The 20,031-nt window shown below is 27.2% G+C and overlaps 2 protein-coding genes across 4 annotated transcripts; both read left to right on the top strand.

The window, feature by feature from the left end:
- Positions 1–355: 355 nt before the first annotated feature.
- On the top strand, positions 356–1,480 carry LOC149056643 (uncharacterized). The gene is made up of 2 exons (XM_089223137.1): positions 356–857; positions 906–1,480. The coding sequence occupies exons 1-2, from the start codon at positions 356–358 to the stop codon at positions 1,478–1,480; spliced, it is 1,077 nt and encodes a 358-aa protein (XP_089079263.1).
- A 696-nt stretch (positions 1,481–2,176) lies between these two features.
- On the top strand, positions 2,177–19,238 carry LOC149056642 (uncharacterized). Of its 3 annotated transcripts, XM_089223051.1 has the most exons (11): positions 2,177–2,322; positions 2,615–2,641; positions 8,309–8,347; positions 9,411–9,473; positions 11,168–11,215; positions 12,708–12,755; positions 15,987–16,037; positions 17,500–17,529; positions 17,689–17,730; positions 18,554–18,619; positions 18,688–19,238. In XM_089223051.1, the coding sequence occupies exons 1-11, from the start codon at positions 2,238–2,240 to the stop codon at positions 18,699–18,701; spliced, it is 513 nt and encodes a 170-aa protein (XP_089079177.1). In that variant the 5' UTR covers positions 2,177–2,237; the 3' UTR covers positions 18,702–19,238. The 3 variants fall into 3 exon arrangements, with proteins under 3 accessions (XP_089079177.1, XP_089079178.1, XP_089079179.1); XM_089223052.1 differs by lacking the exon at positions 2,615–2,641; XM_089223053.1 differs by lacking the exons at positions 17,500–17,529; positions 17,689–17,730.
- The last annotated feature ends 793 nt before the right edge of the window (positions 19,239–20,031 follow it).

The following is a 20,031-nucleotide window of genomic DNA, read 5'->3' as shown; positions in this document are numbered from 1 at the left end:
ATAGTATCTAATCTAAGTGACCTTGAATTCATCAGTTTTAAACACTTTTGTACATCTACTGGTGTAAAAACCAAATGTTAATCATTATATTATATTTATATTTATATTATATTATATTATATATGATATTAGCGATATCGAAATGACTACGTATACTACAGGTTACGACTACTAATACTTTAGTATGTTTTTCGCACCACACGACAACATGGAAATACGAACTGCTTTTAGCCAAAAAGAAAATGAAATTATAATATACGACAATTATAAATTTTCAAAATTAAAACGTGAATTGTCTTCGGGTGAAACAAAGTGGCGATGTACTGTAAAAAGCTGTAAAGCATTTTTGAAAACTATGACAGAAAATAAAAATATTACTGAAAAAAATGTAAATCATAATCATCAAATTGATTTACAAAATTTACAACGACAAGTTGTGTCCGCTAGTGCAAAGCGGAAAGCAACTGATGATATCTGTGAGAGTCCAGCAAAAATACTTCATAGAATATCAACCGTTCAAGATACGACTCTAATCAAGGTTAGTGATGTTAAATATATTAAAAGAAATATGTATAATGCGAGAAGAAATTTACTACCTCCATTACCAAATACAACTCAGTCTGTTCAGGAAGCCTTACACTCAATGCAATATAAAAGCTCGAAAGGAGAGGTTATGCTTCTATATAATGATTTAAATAGTGAACTCGTAATTATATGTTGTGTATCAAATTTAGAAGTATTATGTAAGGCAGAAATGTTATATGCAGATGGAACTTTTGAGTATTGTCCTAAGCACTTCCTTCAACTTTTTAGTGTACATGGATATTTTAACGGGCACTATATACCATTGGTATTTGGTTTATTAAAAAATAAATCAACTAACACGTATATAATTTTTTTTCAAGCTTTGAAAGAAAAATGTACTGAAAACGGGTACATGTTGAAACCCAAATCTATAGTTATTGACTTTGAAAAAGCTATTCATTCTGCTTGCCTAAACGTTTGGCCTGAAGTCATAATTGTAGGATGCCGATTTCACTTAACACAGGCCTGGTGGAGACGAATTCAAAAAGTTGGTTTAAGTTCAGAGTATAAATTAAACGGATCTATTATTAGAGAATGGTTATTACATGTGTTTGGAATGGTATTTTTAGAGCCAGAAAATGTTTTCGATTATTTTAATTATGAATTAATGCCTACAATGCCTGAAGATGATCGACTTGTACAATTTTCTTGCTATATTTTAAACACTTATATTTTATTTGCTGACTTTCCTCCTAATATTTGGGCATCAGCTTCCGCAACTTTAACACAGACTACTAATGCCTGTGAATCTTTCCACAGTCATTTTAATAAAAGCTTTTTTACTCCTCATCCTCATATTTATAATTTTATGGATAAATTATTAGAGCTACAGTCCGAAATTTACATAAAAATCAATAGTATAAATGAACCGTTTAAATTTCAAAACAACAAATAAAAAAAAAAAATTCAAACGATGAAAAAAATTATTCAAAAATATAATGAAAATACAATTACGAGAGCTGAATATGTAAAAATGATGTCTCATTACTATGCTGAATGCTGATATATAACTTATAATTTTATTATACCTACTATTAATTCTATATTATATAATTTATACTTTTTTTTTTAGTATTACAATTTTTTTATTATTATTTACTGTAAAAATTAACCTAAAAATATTTAAAACAACTTATTAATTCCATAATATTAAAAATAATTTTTGGAGGATAGTGATAGTCGCCTCCTCGTGGTGTCCTCTGGGTAATACTAAATGACTATAATAAAGATAATATTTCTTCTGGGCGCAATTTATTACATAGAAATTTATACCTGGAAAATACCGGGCGCAATTTACAACATAGAAATGTATACCCAAAAAATACCGGGCGCAATTTACAATTTTTTCCTTTCGTCGGGCGCAATTTACGTTTGCCCGAATTAAATTATGAGTTTTAGTTCGGAAAATAATCGTTGTTGGAATTTTACTCCACAGACTATACATATTATGTACACAAGACAACATTGTCTAGTTTACCTAACCTACTTCCTCAAATGGTTTACTCAGTTGCACTGGATACACGCAATTCGCTTCGTATTTGCATAACGACCTTTTAAATACCGTTGCAGAAAAACTTTTAATACTATTCAATTTTTTATATTTTTCACTTATTCAACTCCGTTATAATTATTTATCGTTGGTATCTAAAATCATGGCTAAATATATTAGTATGTCAGTTATATTTTTTATGTTTTATATGATTGGAAATATAATTGCAATATTAAATCAACCTGAACGTTAGTATTTTTAATTTTTATTGTGCATTACGACAAATCTCTTATTTATATATTTTATAGAGTATTTTAACGCTATTATGATTTGTCTAATGAATAACAATGTTAATTATAGATTAAGTTTTTTGCTGAACATGCATTAGGTTTATTTTACATATGTACATTTTAAGTACTTTGTCAGTGGTTGTGACGTTCTCTTACATGCTCTCATTTTTTTTTTTTTTTTTTTGTTAAATAACTTTTAACCGTTTAACAATAACCAAACACATGTCTAACTAACTCTGCAATTATATAGAATTCGCTCTTGCAGTCGAATGCTTTGGTAAGTAATTTGATTTTAATTTACAATATTATATTGTTCATATAAATAAATTGAGTTTTGCTCAACATAATCGCTTATCTACTGTATAATAATTTCAATTTGTGTAAATGTTGTTACTAATTTACTAAATCGTAGGCATGTATGAAAAAAATAATTAAATCATTCTCAATTATTCTGTATATTATAATATGGTTATTGATTCTATGTTAGTTAAGAAGATGTCTTACTCGTATGTGTATATTTCTGTCTACCAGTTTCTAATTTTTGTGATTAATATATAAAAGGATGAGTGAAATAATAGTATTATCTATGATCTATCATAATTTGTTTACGATATCTCAAATTTTAAGTGAATTATGAGAATTTTCTAATAGGTATTGATATCTTATATGGGAATCTTAACTCACTTAAACATTCAATTATCGCAAAAATGACATTAGTAATTTATATTCGATAATAGATCAAATCACTTTTATATTTAAGATAATAACACAATTTTAGAACTGCTGATTGTACATTTTGGTATCTATAATTATTGTTAGTATAATTAGCAACATTTACAGTTTGAATCTAGCACACCCGTACGCAGTTACGCTTCTTGAGCAGTTAATTATAACTTATAATTATATTTTTAATTTATAAGACCTAAAATCAAGTATTTAACATCGTTATTGGTTCTACATTTGTCATGAGTCATGAGTACACGAAAAAAATTAAAAATTAAAAATCGTGCACGTTGCATATAACGCATGGATAATGTGAAACTTCTTTACAGTAAAAATGAAAAAGTGTTCATTTCAGTCGAACAATAAGAATGAAATTGAAAAATAAAATAAATATAATTTTCAAATAAAATTAATTTATTGCAGTATTAATAATAATATGAAACTGTCTGTCTAACATCATATAGCTTAATAATAAAAAAAAAAATTGATCATAGATGCCGGAAGTCTGTTAGAGTGGGTGTAAGACTATTGCGAACGAATGTCGTTTATCAATAAATTTGTTTTTTTTAGCCGAAAACCGAACAATTGCGAACGGTTTTTTAGGCTACGTTACCAAGTGTATATTTTAAAATATATATACTATACACAAATAATTCAATGTGACATTATACCTACGTTACAATCTGAAATAAAATGATACAAAATAATAGATAGGTAATGTTTAAAATGTTGATTGATTAAAAAAAAAAATAGATTTAATACTAATAATACTGTTCAATAATGTTTAATAAGTTAAAAATAAATAAACACACGAATAAATTTAAAAAAATTTAAATAGTTTTTAAAATGTTTTTTCTGTATTTTTTTTTTAAATTTAAATTCTTTCCTTGGTTATCCTTGAATTATCAGTTTTTTGTAAATATAAAATTAAATTCTAATGGATTGTATAATCATTACATTTTTATAATGTTGATTCAATTCTAGATTTATCTTTTTTGGCCATAAGATTACTATGTACTTTGTTTTTAATAGGATTTATTATTGTCAAAGTTTGTGCCTGTGTTTGTTTTAAAACTGAAAACATCGTGTGTGGGTTGGAGGGTGGGAGTTATAAAACTGACCTAAAATAATATATAATATAAAATCCATTTAATATAATATAAAGATAATTTACTATCAACGAATCTGACAATGCTGTACGGAAAAGGCAGGTCAAAACTTCGCAATCGTTCCATTGGCAATCGAATATCACCCGATTCGATCCCTAGTGCCCAAGTAAGTCATATCTATACATTTTTTTATTGCAACGGCCGAGTCCATGAATTCGACGGTACCATGACTGTAGAAGCTTCACTTAAATAACAAAAAAATTGTTAATTTTTTGATTTTAGCTTAAAAATATGAGTGAATTACTATTTACATAATGGAATTTAAGTGAAAAAAAACATTATCTGTATTCTCTTGTTGTTTTTTTTACGATATTTCAATTTTTAAGTGATTTATTAACATTTAAAAATATTAAAATTGTACACACTTATATCTCGCTTAAGAAATAACAAAAGTTTGAAACTATTGGACTTATATTTTGATACCTATATTATGTATATTTGAAAGACGGTGACGACATTTGCGAGTACATAATCTTAGTAAGCCGTATTTATTAACTTACATCCGTGAACTTTTTGGTCATTACATGCAGAGCCGAGCCGTTAAGATTTGGCGCCCAGGGCAAAATTAAAATATTCAACCCCTATATTAATTATCATTAATAATAATGCATTCCATTCCTATTTAATTATTTTTATTTTTTTTACAACATATTTTGAACATTGATTTGACAAAAAACTAAAGCTGATTTTAATAGTAATTATTAAACAAAATAGTTAATTATAATTTATTAATTTATACCGTATTAAATAATTAAAAAATAATACAAATCACAAATTATATTACATTATATACATATTACATTAATTACTAACGTATCAAATAGCCTATATTACTTTAAAACTTAATTTTCCTGGACTTAATTGAATCAAAATCTTCAATGCAGGGCTGGATTGGCCCGTCGGGAACCTAACCGGTATCCTTGAGCGCTGCTATGGCTGCCTATTTCATGCTTATGGCTGTAGAGAAAAAAATTTAAATTATATTTACACAGAAGAAATCATTGATAAGTTAAAAAAAAGCGAGTGAGTAGATATCGCTCTGTTGTTAAGTAGTTTTCAAATGGGTTAATGTATAATGGTGCACGGTGTTAAATTTGAATTCAATGATATAATATCATTGTATATACGAAAAACGATTCTGAGCGGAGATGGTTTGTCATTCTATGGTATTTTCTAGTTTTATATTGTATTTATTATATTGCTATAATTTCAAAAAAAAAAAAAAATAAATGTAGGTTTCTATAAAATAAATTCCAAATTAATCAATCAGAATCATTATGAACACGACTCACTCAGTCATTCATAGTAGGTTTATACAATAATTTAAAGAACCCACGAATAATATTTTTAAATTACAATAGTACAGCTAAAATTGTTATTTTTGGTTATTTAATAGGTAATTTCAACCAAATTTGAACTTAAAAAAACTAAAAAAAAAAAAACTAAAGTTTTAAAATTTTTTTTGGCACAGAATTAACGACTTACGCGGAACTTTGTATTTAATTTTCGATCCTTAGCTATAAAAGTTAATCGTTTTATACATTTTTGACAACCAAAGAATTTGTAAATTTTCAATTAATAAATTCTGTCAAAATTTGATTTTTAAATAGTTATAAAAAAAAAAATTATGCCTATGTATTTTTAATATTTTCCAACTGTTATTTTATAAACTCATCATGGAGAACCTTGTATCAAACTTTTTAAGAATTTTGACCCAATGGATAAAATTTTATTGAAATTTATAGAATAAAAAACGGAAAATTTCAAATGTCTAAGTAATTTTAAGATAGTTTAAAATTTTTGAAAATTTTAGCAAGTATAGGAATTTATTGATGAAATAAACATTTGAATTAAATTTGAACACATTAAGAATATCGGTAAAATAGAAACTGAGTAAATATCCAACGTTGTAATTCAAATGCTCATAAAAATTTAATTTGACTTTCCGGTAGAAATTGTTTATTTGATAAAGTAGACGAACTCATTAAGAATCATGCATTAAATTTTTAAACCTTAAATTTAAAAAGATAAATTTGTATGAGTTTTTTTAAGGAAATTTTCGTGTTTTTTACGTATTTTGTCAAAATTCGAACTTTAAATGTTTATTAAAAAAATTGTGACTATGTATTTTGAATATTTTTCAACTTTCATTGTCACGATATATTAGGAGTCTTGTATTAAATTCTGAAGCTTTTTTTATCAAAAAAAAAAATCGAAAATTTCAAATGTCTATAAATAATTTAAAAAGATTTTATAGATTTTAAACTTTTATCAAGTATAAAAAATGCCAGTATAAACATTTAGTGAAAATTTGATGTGTTTATAGTAATTTGTATTAGAGTTACACAAATATCTAAAATTGATTTACTCAAAAACTGATTTTGCGTAAAAATACCCGTTTTCCGTAAATTTTTTTTAAATTTTTCTCGGTTCTTTTGAAAATTACCGAGAATTTCAAAATTTGACCTCCTCAATTCACCAACTATATTCCTTTTCCAACCAAGAAAGCTACTGAAGTCGAAAATCGAAGCATTATTTCGACAACTTATCGTGTACACAGATACAAAAAAACACAAACACACATCATTGTAAAATCAATACATTCATCGCTCCGCTCAGAATCTAAAAGTGCATTACTCAATAAAGAACCTTCATATTAAACTGTTGTAACCTTGTAACAATGTGTTATAGGTTTTGAGCAAATTTTATTTTAATACAATTTAAATTTCTGTATACATGTTTGTAATTTTTTAAATTTTATTTAATGTTAGGGAGGGGGGGGGGGGTTAATCCACATATTGCCTTAAACACACGAGTAATATTTTTTTTTTGTATAATATTATATATTGTAATATAGAGGGTGGGTCCTAATAATTTTCCCGAGCCAAAAATGTTGCCAATCCCTAACCTACTTCAAAGACATCTTCAAAATCGATGTTCTTCGTTATTTCATTCTCACTCTGGTAGAATTGCTTTTACTCGATATGTAAAAAATTCGATTTCGTTAATTATTTCCTGGTCCAATATCTTCGTTGTATTTGATAGCTAAATCAGATACACATTTTTTTAATGTTTCAACTGGTGTTATAGATGGCGAATGACCATAAAGGAATTGAAAATCATAAAAAATATTTGATTATTGTTCAAACCTACATTACAGTTGAGCCATCATATTATCAAGAACTTTGTAGTATTCCAATGTTAAAAATTGATCTGCAGAAATATCTTCACCCGATGATTTTTCTCTGCTCATAACTTTCCATTTTATTTTCCTTTTAATTTTTAATTTAGATTTTATTCAAACTTTATCACAAATACTAATATCTTTAGTTTTAATTTGTGCATTTCCACTAACACGCATTTCTTGAAAAGAAACATTTAATTAATTTATAATTTTTGAAGCCTGATCTATTGAAATATTTGAGCTTTGTAATACTCGTATTTTATTTACACGATATAATTTGGTCCAATATAAAAATTTGTAATGGTCTAAAATAATTGTAAAACAATAACGTTTCTCATATATTTTACTTATGTAAAGTTTATAAATATTATAAAAAATTTTTTGACACCCCTTTAAAACATGCGCCCTGGGACTGGGAGTAGACCCCCCCACGGAACGACTCTGGCTACATGGTTTTTTACCATGTTTTATTTAGTTTTTAATTTTATGTATGATTTGTTTAACTTTTTATTAAATATGAAAGTATAATTTACCTACACAGTGTAGAACTCTCAATATGATTATTATTTGTATGCCTATTACTATATTATATTCGAGTATTCAAATATTTTCTGCTAGTTATAATATTATCATAGTATCTTACCAATAGAAAACATTAATAAACACAAAATTCCAACTTATCCAATTGTGAATCCAATCCATCCTGAAACCCACTCAAACCTACCCAAAAGATTTCATCGAAATCGGTCCAGCTATCTAAGTGAAGTGTATATTATAATAACAGACGTTCAGAAGAATTGTATATACTTATATATATTATACATTAAACATAAATATTCGATGTTTTCAATTATATATTCTTTTACAGATCAAATGATGGATAAAAGAGTTGTAATAGCAATTGAATGTAAGTTCATTTTTTGTCATTTAAAAACGCGCTAATATTTTGTGACTAACTTTGTCACAAAATTAAATGTTTAACTTATTAAAACCAGCTAAAAATTAATAACTAACAAAGTATTGGACAGAATGCCGTGTATCAATTAGACACTTAGTGTTGTGTAAGTGATGATTTTAATGAGAAATGATAGAGAACACTCACAAAAATTTAGTAACTAACTAATTAATAGTCGATACGGTCCAGTTTTGTGCTGTTATGAATGTCGAAACGAAAAGCGTAAAGCCGAAAGCCGTATTTAAATGTCTAGAAAGTCAGTCACGTCAAGTGAATACCGATTTCGGAGAGTAGAGACTATATGGTTAGAATTATATGTATATAACGCCTGTTATATCGCTCTACCATAATGGTAGATAATATGAGTTGGTAATACGATTGACGTGGTGGTATGTAGATTAATGATAAAAGGTTTTTGATAAGGCCTAGTGGTGTTGTGGTAATCCATCGAAGGCGGGAATATTTGAAAACCGTATTCGAGCGTGTTAACAATTCATTTAAAAGTCGGGCATCAAAAGTCAACCTTATGTTGGACGGTCGGCCTTTGAAGAGACGAAACGGATCGAGAAAAAACTAAAACGTCTAGAAATCTGGGCGGCTGCACTTTTTGGCGATCGACATCTCGGCCACGGCGGAAGGCGTGCGAAAGAGAGACGGACTCTGACGACGGTAAAAATCCGTTGGGAACGCGAACGGGCCGAAGAGAGGCCGAAAAGGGGAGAACGCGGTGCGAAAAACCAAAATTTCGACAAAAATCGCACATCTGTTATCTATATACGTATCGCGATACGTCTAGTCGAGTGAGTGATAAGCGACCGGATTTTCTGATTGGCGAATCCCTAAGGGACGAAAAAGGGACACGGGGCAGCGCCACAATTTTCACGTTTTATAATATAATATTGTCTTGTGACGAGTTCCTTATTATATCTATCTCCTAAACTATCTCCTTAACTAAATAAATGTGATATAATATAATATAAATGCTGAATATATAATATAATTTATAATTGTTTAGTTTCTGGATCCATTGAGAACCAAGTTTATCAAGGAACTTTTAATGACTTTAAGACTCATTTTGGTAAGTATATTTTATCAGTTATTTATAGTGTTGTATTTAATTAACGATCACATGATTGTGAATGTGAAAATATGTAGTTATTAAGTAGTTATAAAAATATTTTTGGACTGCTATTATGTACGACTGTTCCTATTATTTAATTAATATTAATTTGTAATTATGTTCCTAAGTAGTATTATAAAACGTAAAATACAAATATTGATTAGATAATTCCATATTATTATCAAAGGATTCTACATTATAGTAATAATATTTAAAGTTCTACAAGTCTTCTACACTCGTTCCAGTTGTTCAGTTAAGTTATATACATATATGATATATGTAACTTATTGTATTGATATGTTATATTAAGATCCTAATTGCTAAATACTTTTAGTTGTTCGTGCAGTTCTGCATTTGCTATTCGATATCTATTGTTGTTGAATCTTATTGTTCTAACCATGTCTTTAAATGATATTTAAGTCCATTTAATATCAGTTATAAGTTCAAAAAATCGGGTTTTTGTTACACTGGCATATGTTTATATCATATCACGGCACTCAACGCCATTGAGTTATGATACCTAAACTACATTTCCCTTATAATTTGATTATAAATTAAATTGGAATCTATGTAGTTGGATATCATTAAATTATCGAGACAAGTAGCAACGATTTTGAAATATCCACTCCATTCATAGAGTGAAAGTCATATTGGTTAGATATTAAATTTTTTACTGGAAACTGAGTGTCATACTTCAATGCATTAGGTATCATTAATATTTTAAATTTCATTTTGCATTGTATGTTGTGGTATTACGTGCACAAATGTATCTTAAGTCGACTAGACTGAAATAAAATAAGGGGGAAGTGGATATCACTCTGTTGTACAGTAGGTTTCAAGTGGGTTACTGTAATGAATGGAATTAAATTTGAATTCAATGATATTATATCATTGTATGCGAAAAACGATTCTGAGCGGAGACGGTATTTTATCTGTCTAGGATATATTATAGATTATTCAAAATTTTCAAATCTTAGATTTAAAAAGAAACTTTTTGGTAAATTTCTAGCCTATAATAATTTGCGAATTTTCTTGATTTTTACGTATGTTGTCAAAATTCAAACTTTGAATGCTTGAAAAAAAAACTGCTATTGTAACAATATGTTAGGAACCTTGTATTAAATTTTCAAGCTTTTCTACCCAACAAATCGATATTAATTTAAAAAAAAAATAATAATGATCGAAAATTGCATATGCCTATAAATAGTTCAACTTATGTCGAACATTTTTGAAAATTGCACGGTGGTAAGAATATACTTATATAAACATTTAGCGAAAATTTCGTGTATCTATGGTCATTTTTTTTTAAATTACATCAAAAACTAAAATAGATTTTGTCGAAAACTGATAGTGCGTAAAATTTCCCGTTTTCCCCTTAATTTTTAGTTTAATTATCCCGATTATTTAGAAAAATATTGAGTATTTTTTACTTTTGACACCCCCCCCCCCCCTAGATTCACTTTCTGATCGAACGAGGTACTGAAGTCGAAAATCGAAGCACTTTTACTGCACCAAAACGTGATGACAGACACACAAAAAAAAAACACACACATCATAGTAAAATCAATATACATTCCTCGCTCCGCTAAGAATCTAAAATAATAACAAACTAGGATTTATGTGAAATATTAATGTTTTTTATTAATTTATAGAGCGGAATTACAGACGTAATATACCAGACGCCCCAAGCATTTCTATGGGTAAGTATACATTACTTTGTTAGACAACAGTAAATTATATATTACATACCTTATGGTAACCAGAATAGTTTGTCTTTCTTTCTCCTGGATAATCACTATATCGTCGCCTAAGAACCATCATGGCCAATCTTAGTTTTCTCAACTTTTCAAGGTGAACAAAAATCTGTTTTGTTGTTAGGAATTTTGAATGTTAGTATATCTTTTGACATAAATTAACTCTAAAACGTGTATTTCATCTTTATGAATAATTATATTTACCAACAGTTTATTTTTACTAAAATTTCGTGAGATTGGCCTTAATATCGTAATATTTATACTTTAGGTAGGCCATGATAAGGATAAAGTAAAATAAAAATAGTTTCCTAAAACACAGAATATTATAATATTATAATATTATTATGGTTTTATTTTAAAATTTTAAAATGTATGAATAATAGGTAAAATAACAAAATAACTTTTAAAGCTCTCACTCTCTTTGTAAGATATGTAATATTACAATTTGTTTTCTTAAAATTAAATATCTTATATTTAAACTTAAATTGAATAGATTTAAATAAAACTTGGTATCATAATAGTATCAGCTTTTTTTTCAATCTTCCGATTATTGCCCCATTTTTGTAGCTTTGTTAGCTACAACCTTTATTATATTGTTACGGCAAACCCGGGATTCCAAGCCATGAACTGAGTTTAATTAGTTGGTTTACACTTTCTTCTCCGGTTTTGAGGATTGAACGTCTGTCTAACAACCCGGCCTCTGAAAAATTATCCTTGTTGTGTATTTTCTAACTAAGCCTCGGAACTACGATGATATAAATGGTAAAACTCTGACACTGTCAAAATAATGACACAAAATCCTTTCCGAGTCATTGTAGATAGTTATACAAAACAAAATAATGACCAATAAAGTAATGAGACAATATCGTTACGGATCTCCAAGGAGTTCCGTGCACAAATAAAATAACAAACATATATTTTGGTTAAATATTCAATCTATTGTCAAATATTAAGTTTCATACTTATTTGTATCATGTTAAAGTAATAATTTAAATGTAACTATAAATATGTATATTGTAATTACGAATACAAGTACAGTAGAACCTCGATTACCCGAACTAATTGGGACCACACCGAGTTCGGATAATAAAAATAAAAATAAATATTTATACAGGGTATAACAGAAAGACGTGACAAAAAATAAATAAATTATACTAATTAAACGTATGGAAAATATTGTTAATACAAAATTCTGTATTGAATACTTAGAATTAAGTATTTTAAAAATATTCCGAATAATGTATTCGCAATACTACCAAGTCTGACTAATAATAAACTACAATCAGACATTTTCAGTATTGACGTTTGAATACTTGAACTGAAATGAAATAACGTTCGGATAATAGAGGTTTCGCTGTATGTGTAGTTGATTATAATGCAACATAAAAACAGTAGTAATCTGACATAAATGAAAATGAAAATTTATAATAATTTATAGCAACATCATTTGTACAATTTCCTGAATACGATTTTGTGAGTGATTTTGGTAAGTATACATTACTAGTTGTAGGTATAGGTATATATATGTTATTTTTATATATTATATATTATTACCTACCCTGTTATAATATTATGTGTTATTTTGGCTTTAAGAGGACGCAACACCTGCATGTGTTGTCTCCGTCTTACAAATGTAAAACGTTGTGAAAATAGTTTTGCGCGGTAAAGAATCACTCAAGCTGTAATACAAGTGAAGCAACCAAATTTTCACACAATAAAGAGAATATTTACTGTGCAACGTTGTTTTTAATTTTTCGATATCACAAATAAGAAAAAAGTTCTTATTACCTATTAAGAAGTCATTATTTTTAAGTTTTTCAATTTTAAATAACTATTTTTTTTGTTCCGATATCGAAAAAATATTGTACATTAATTTATTTTTTATTGTGTGAAAATTTGACTGCTTAGCTTGGATTACAGCTCGAGCGTTCTTTACCGCGCAAAACAGTTTTTGCAATGTTTTACATTAGTAAGACAGAATAAACACGTCATGTAAGTGTAGGGTCCTCATAAGCCACGGTTTATATTCATTTTAGGTTTTTGTGTATTTTTGTATGGGCTGATATCGAATCTAATAGCTCTAGTCATATATTTAGGATATATTTCAGTATTTTTTAATTAAGTCGAGTTATATAATATAAAAAGCCACGTGTAACCAGTGTTGAGACCAGATAAGTAAAAATTATCTAGATATAGATAAAAGATTATTGCTCTAATATTATCTAGATTAAGATAAGATAGCATGTATTTAAATTATCTCAGATAAGATAAAATACAAACAAAATTTATCTAGATAAAAAAAAAGATAGATAACGTCATATTATTATCATTGGCGTAATAATTTAATTTCATTTTGGTCTATTTATAGATTGGGAATTAATTTTTTCCTGTTAAAAGCTTGATAGTTCTATACATTTATAATTATAATACGACGTTCGTATAATTATTATTATTTTTGTTGATCGTGTTTTACTATATTTAACATTATGACTATTTTCTATTTGATATTTATAAAATGGACTCCATGGATGAATTGCATGCATACAGGGCGCTCAAAAAAAATTTTTTTCGATTTACTTATATTATCTAGATAATTACTAAAAAGATAACGATTTTTTTATCTTAAATAATCCTTAGATACCTATCCACATTTTCATCTAGATAAGATAAAATATAAATAAATATTATCTAGATGAAATATCTAGATAAATTTATCTAGATAAGTCTCAACACTGCGTGTAACTGTTGGTAATAACTAGTATTTATTTGAATAATAATATATATTCCGTTAAATTAATGCCGAGATTTTGTCACAATGATGGTTCTTGTCGCAATGACAACACACATATGATATTAAATATTGTTTACAAAAAAAACAAAGACAATAAATAGGGGTGTAGGTATATAGTGTGTACTGTATATACAACAATAATACACAGACTTCTATACTAACTAGATAAGGTACTCTTATATTATTTGCATAGTTATCAGTGAAGCTCGCACGGGGATGACCGCCATTTTGTCGGTTGGCAAAACATAATTGGTAGGCATACATGAAATTTATGAAGAATAAATGAAATGAAATATTTTTTTAAAGGTTAAATAATGATGACAAAATGATCTATAAAAAATATTTTTGTTTTGTTACAAACAACAATTCTAGAAATAGTAAAATACAATACAACATAAATTAATATTTACCATAAATACATATTATATCATATAGCATACTATTTGCCAACCAAGGAAAAATAAGAAAATGGTGGAACTAATGTCCAGAGTTACTTATCTAGTTAATATAGAAATCTGTGCAATAATAACAATAGTAATACACAGTGACGGGAGGCAGAAGTTTGAAAAGGAGTGGATGGAACGATATATGCAACAACTAGATAGCCGAATTTATACTACAATAATATTGTGGTCGATATTGAATTCAGTCGCCATTTACAAAGCAGGCAATGTTTACATGAATTCATATCATTAGAATACTGATTACACCATACTATATTATTATATATACAGGTGTCCCGTGAGGATTTACCCATTGCGATATCTCCCGAAATAATGGTCATATCGAAATTCTGGTTTTATAATAAGACTCACAGGGATAAGAACTACAATTATTTAATATTTTTATTTATTTTATTGTTTTGGTAAAAAAGTTAAAAAATATGTTTTTATATTTAATTATTTCCAAAAAAGTTAAAGATTTTATATAAAGCCATTTTATAGAGTTTATTTTTCTGAAAATATTGACATTTCAAAATTGTGTTTTCATTAATTTTCTGATGTTTAGTATTTTTATAGTTTCAAGAAAAATTGGGAATTATTTAACACCATAATGTTATCAAACATGTGACCCACCGCGCCGCGCACATTCCCATACACCCGGCAGAATACTTTCCGTGTTCCTAATAGTTATTTATTACTTTATTAGGTACATATGCAGTCATCCATTTATTCTTTTTGCATTTATCATTAGAAAATCTAACAAATTTTAAAAATATTTAGGTATTACTAAACATTAAAATGATATTATATACTAACTTAAAGAATTTTTTTTCATTCGTTTTATCAAATTCAACCAAACTTACTACACATTTCCTGGGCATTATAAAACAAATAAACACAACATTTTCTTATATTTTCGTATATTTTGTGACTGAAGTATGTACTAATGTGGTATAAGCATAGACAATAGATTTTAAGTTAAAATACAAAGTACAAAGTAGTAGGTACAAATGAATTATTAATTATTATTTATAATATTTTATCTTACAAATATTATATATAGAAATATAGAATACAATATAGTAAATAGGACTTTATCGTACTTTTCGTCTGGGTCTGGTACGGTTTCAAAATTATTGTACTAATTAATGTGCATGTGCGCAGTGCACGGTGTACCGCCAGCAGCGTACTCTCGTCCAATCGTTCGAACTGCTACTATTGCCCGTCTATTAGTATAAGGTATATGATTATAGAAAATCTCAATGATGTGTTTTTTTCTTTTTGCACGTACTACTTATAAAGTGAATTGTTTAAGTAATCTGTTCATCACTGAAAATTGAGCATCATACTTCATTGTATCAGGCTAAATTAATAAATGAAATATTATTTTCTATTCTTGTGTTGTAATTAAGTACTCGGTACAAAAATTACGTGTAGTTGATAGTGTTGTGATTTACGAATAATACACGAAACTTTTTTGCAGTTCATAGTTTTAGGGATGTGAATAATTTGGATACCGTAGTGAATTCCTTAAGTAAGTATACTTAACTAGTTATTCATATTGTTAAATTTAAATAATTTTTTAGGTATACCGTTGCTTATACATTTATTACAATAAGTCTTCCAAATACAAATACGTACATATTCATCATGGAATCAAATATGGCGTAGGAATTAGTGACAACAACAACACGTTGAGCGATATATAGATTATTACAATGTAAATTCATAGCAATTGGCTATAACTTGGGTATATATTATTATATTTGAATATTTGAATTCAACATTAAATTTATTTCTGCATCGGAGAAGAGGGAAATAATTCTACTTACATCAAGCACATATGATAAATTTAATTATTCTCAGTGGCGCCGATGTCAATTTCAAATTGATGGTAATGCAAAACGATAAAATCTGTGATTGGTAGGAACCACCACCATTTTATCCCAAATAGACCCGCGGGGGCGATGATATACCCACACGCCTATTTATAGCTGTCACAATTACAAAATAATACTTATAATGTTTGACTTGATTTTTCATATATATTATTTTAAAACACAGACAAACTAAAAATAGTGATTTTAGTACTAATATAGTTGTCCATCACTTAGGTATTCATTTACATAGTTTTATTTAAAAATTAAGTCCATTTAGTATTTACCAAATGCCTTATGTTATTGGGAATAACATTAAATAACATTAAACAAAAAATACAGTTAACTTTTTACTATACATCATATAATGTAAACAGTTTGCTCTATTCATACTAGGAGAATAAGTCTACCAATCATGATGAACTTTACTTCCATCCTGGACAGTTGCACTTTACCACAAATTAGTAAATCGAAGACCGAATCACGAGGGAATGATTTAACTGCTAAAAATCTTCTGGCATTGGTTGACATGGGTCCAAAGTATAAAAGTATTGTTTTAGTTCTAACGGAATAGTTTCATATCTTGCTAGTATAGCTGAATCATTTTTCGATACTAAATTTGAAAAAATTAACAATAAGTTTTCGATGCACATTAAAATATTGTTTAATAGATAACAACTCAGATTAAAAATTTAAATTCATACCTGTAGTTGTATTTTTTTCTAAGTACCTAATAATGATAATTTATTCTATCGTTAAATTGAGCTATTCTGCTATAAATATAACGATCAGACAATCTATCGATCTTGAAAGGGGAAATTATGTAGTTCGAAGGTAGTTGTAAAAATAGTAGGCTGTGCTTACTGCCTAGTAAATGTTAATGCATAGTTTCTACGTAATATGCATTGTAAAATACAGAATATATATATCATGTACATCGTTCCCTATTGCTATTAAAAGATTATACTTCATCGTAATAATATTACAAGCGCCACAATTCATTCATCTTCCTTCCTTTTGTCTCATCATAATATACATAACCATTCATAATATTATTTGTCGGTGATATTTATAAGGTAATGCAGCAATGAATAATATCTTATGTATACGTTATATTAGGAATACCTGCACAATTTGATAGATTAACTGGTAAGTTATTTTTATGATCATAATTACATGCTTAAATTGCAAATCCTTTACTATTCATTTTTGTTATTTATTACTGTGTAAATATAAAATGTATCATTTAAAAATCACCAATAAACACTTTTTAAGCCTATTTGGAACTAATAATTAAAAAAATTTCAGAACCATTAAAAAATTTTGTCCAACACTATGACCCAGAATCAAGTATGTAAAAATAACTAACAGGATACAAAATAATATTACCTAAATTTCTCTCGTTCTAATTATTTTTTTAGTATATTATAATATTAGTGATCTGTTGTTAATGAAATTGCATATTTTTTCTACTTATCCAATTTAATGTTAACCTAGGTACAAATTTAATTCATGTTAAACTGAATCAAATAATACTATTTTTATTTTGCATATTTTTGCATATTTAATGGTTTTGTATTTTAATTGTCTATTTTGAGATTTTAAGAAAAAAATGCATATTTCAATTCATTAAAAAAAACAATTTAAGTTAACAAGCAATACAATTTATTCCGAAATTTGTATATCTATATAATATAAGCTTGATAGGTGGTAACTACAATCTACTACGCATTGACATAAAATATAAATGTTTCATTATCGTGTTTGTTCGGAACTAGGTTCGGTACTTTATTACATATCTAATGTATTATAGGTAGTAATAATAGAATTTTATATACGACAACGACTGTACAAAGTATTAGTACGACTTAAATTATTGTCGTGTCGGTTGAAACGTGTATTATATGTATATTTAAAAAATATATTTTGGATTGTATTAAATCAAAATAATAAATTGGCTAAGAATACATATTTTAAAATTTTTAGCGCATTGTTTGTAATTTTTTAAGTGTATAAATACATGCATATTACAGTAGTTTTAAATGCATAAACAACATCCTAGCCCTAATTACAATCTATGCTCTAAAATTATAAATATGTACAAAAATTAAATTATTCTTCTTAAAATAAATATATTTGATTCGATTAAACTGTAATTTGTTTTATTTTTTAGTTGATGCGCATTATATATCTGCAGTGAGTTTTTGTGACGAATATAGGCGTGGGACTTCTTTGGCGAGTAAGTTATATTATAAAACTACCATTTATTCATTTATCACAATTGTTAATTCTGTATTTTTGTATTAGATGGATACCATTGATCATAATAGATAAAAACACCAGTACAAGGCATAGGATACATACTATATACCTACGTAAATCATAATAATACTACATTATTACACAACATATATGTAAAATGTATATCTCAAGGTAATATTTATTGTCATATTGTGTAAAAAAATCAGAATTGTAAGGCTTAGACCAATTAATAGAATATCTAATAAAATAAAAAATTAAATAAAGTTACTAAATTTCTAAAATTCTAAAAAAATATGTATATATAATTAAAAATTCTCACCCTACAACTCTTACATAATATAGTATATTATACGCAATTAAACTATTAATTTGTACTACAATACATTAAAAAAAAGTAAATTATTTCAAATTGTTATTTCATTTGATTTTTGGATAAACTTTAACCTCATCTGAATTTTGTTTTAATTCAATTGTGTTTATATAAATACGTCATATAAATAAGTTGGTAAATTTTATTGTTACACACCTAATTTTAAAGAATTATCTAAATGCATTTATAATAAATCATTATAAATATAATATGACAATATATAATATGCATTATTTTTTTTATTTTTTATTTTGTAGTAAAAAAAAACCTAACCAGAATAAATCAGTTCACATAACCTTTACCCTCAGACTTGGCGCCATCTTGTCTTGGTGTAGCTCTATACGACCTTCCGATTCCCTAATCTCCAGGAATCAAATACCTCGGCCATCTTTTGATCAAAGATTAACATGGGCTCATCACACCAGAACTAAAAGATTAGCATTGAATCATTGTCTCCGCTTGCTTAAACCTTTACTATGCAATAATAAATGCACCTCCACCAAATCTAAGCTTCTTATAGTTATACAAAACGCTATTAAAACCACTATGGACCTATGGCCTTCAACTTTAAGGCAATGTGAAAAAGAGAAATATCTAAAAAGTCCAAAACTTTCAAAATATTGCTCTTAGAAAACTGATGAATGCTCCACCCTACGTCTCAAATCATACACCACACACTGACATAAAACTCAAAACAATAAATGACGAAGCAAAAATCTTTTATAAAATATTCCATTGCTGCCCAAATAACCTCCCAAATCAACTTATAAAAAAATTGGCCACTCCCACAATACCTGGGAATCCTCCGAGACGATGATCTCTTAAATTAAAATAAATTAAATTTATTAAATGTATTTATTTATTATTAAGCTAACAGAAAGTGTCATCAAGGGGTTTCTTTCATCAAAATCTCATGACCTGTCAACTTTTATCTAATATTCTTATTGTGTCAAGTTTCAAGTATAATTAATGATACAGATTGTTTATTTCTTGTAAAAATGAAAAAAATAAAATACAAT

Source organism: Diuraphis noxia, unplaced genomic scaffold (genome assembly GCF_037042655.1).
Source record: "Diuraphis noxia isolate RWA-SAM2 unplaced genomic scaffold, SU_Dnox_SAM2 contig0003, whole genome shotgun sequence".
NCBI lineage: Eukaryota > Metazoa > Arthropoda > Insecta > Hemiptera > Aphididae > Diuraphis > Diuraphis noxia.
Note: the sequence above shows the minus strand (reverse complement) of the source record. Positions and strands in the feature narration are given on the sequence as shown.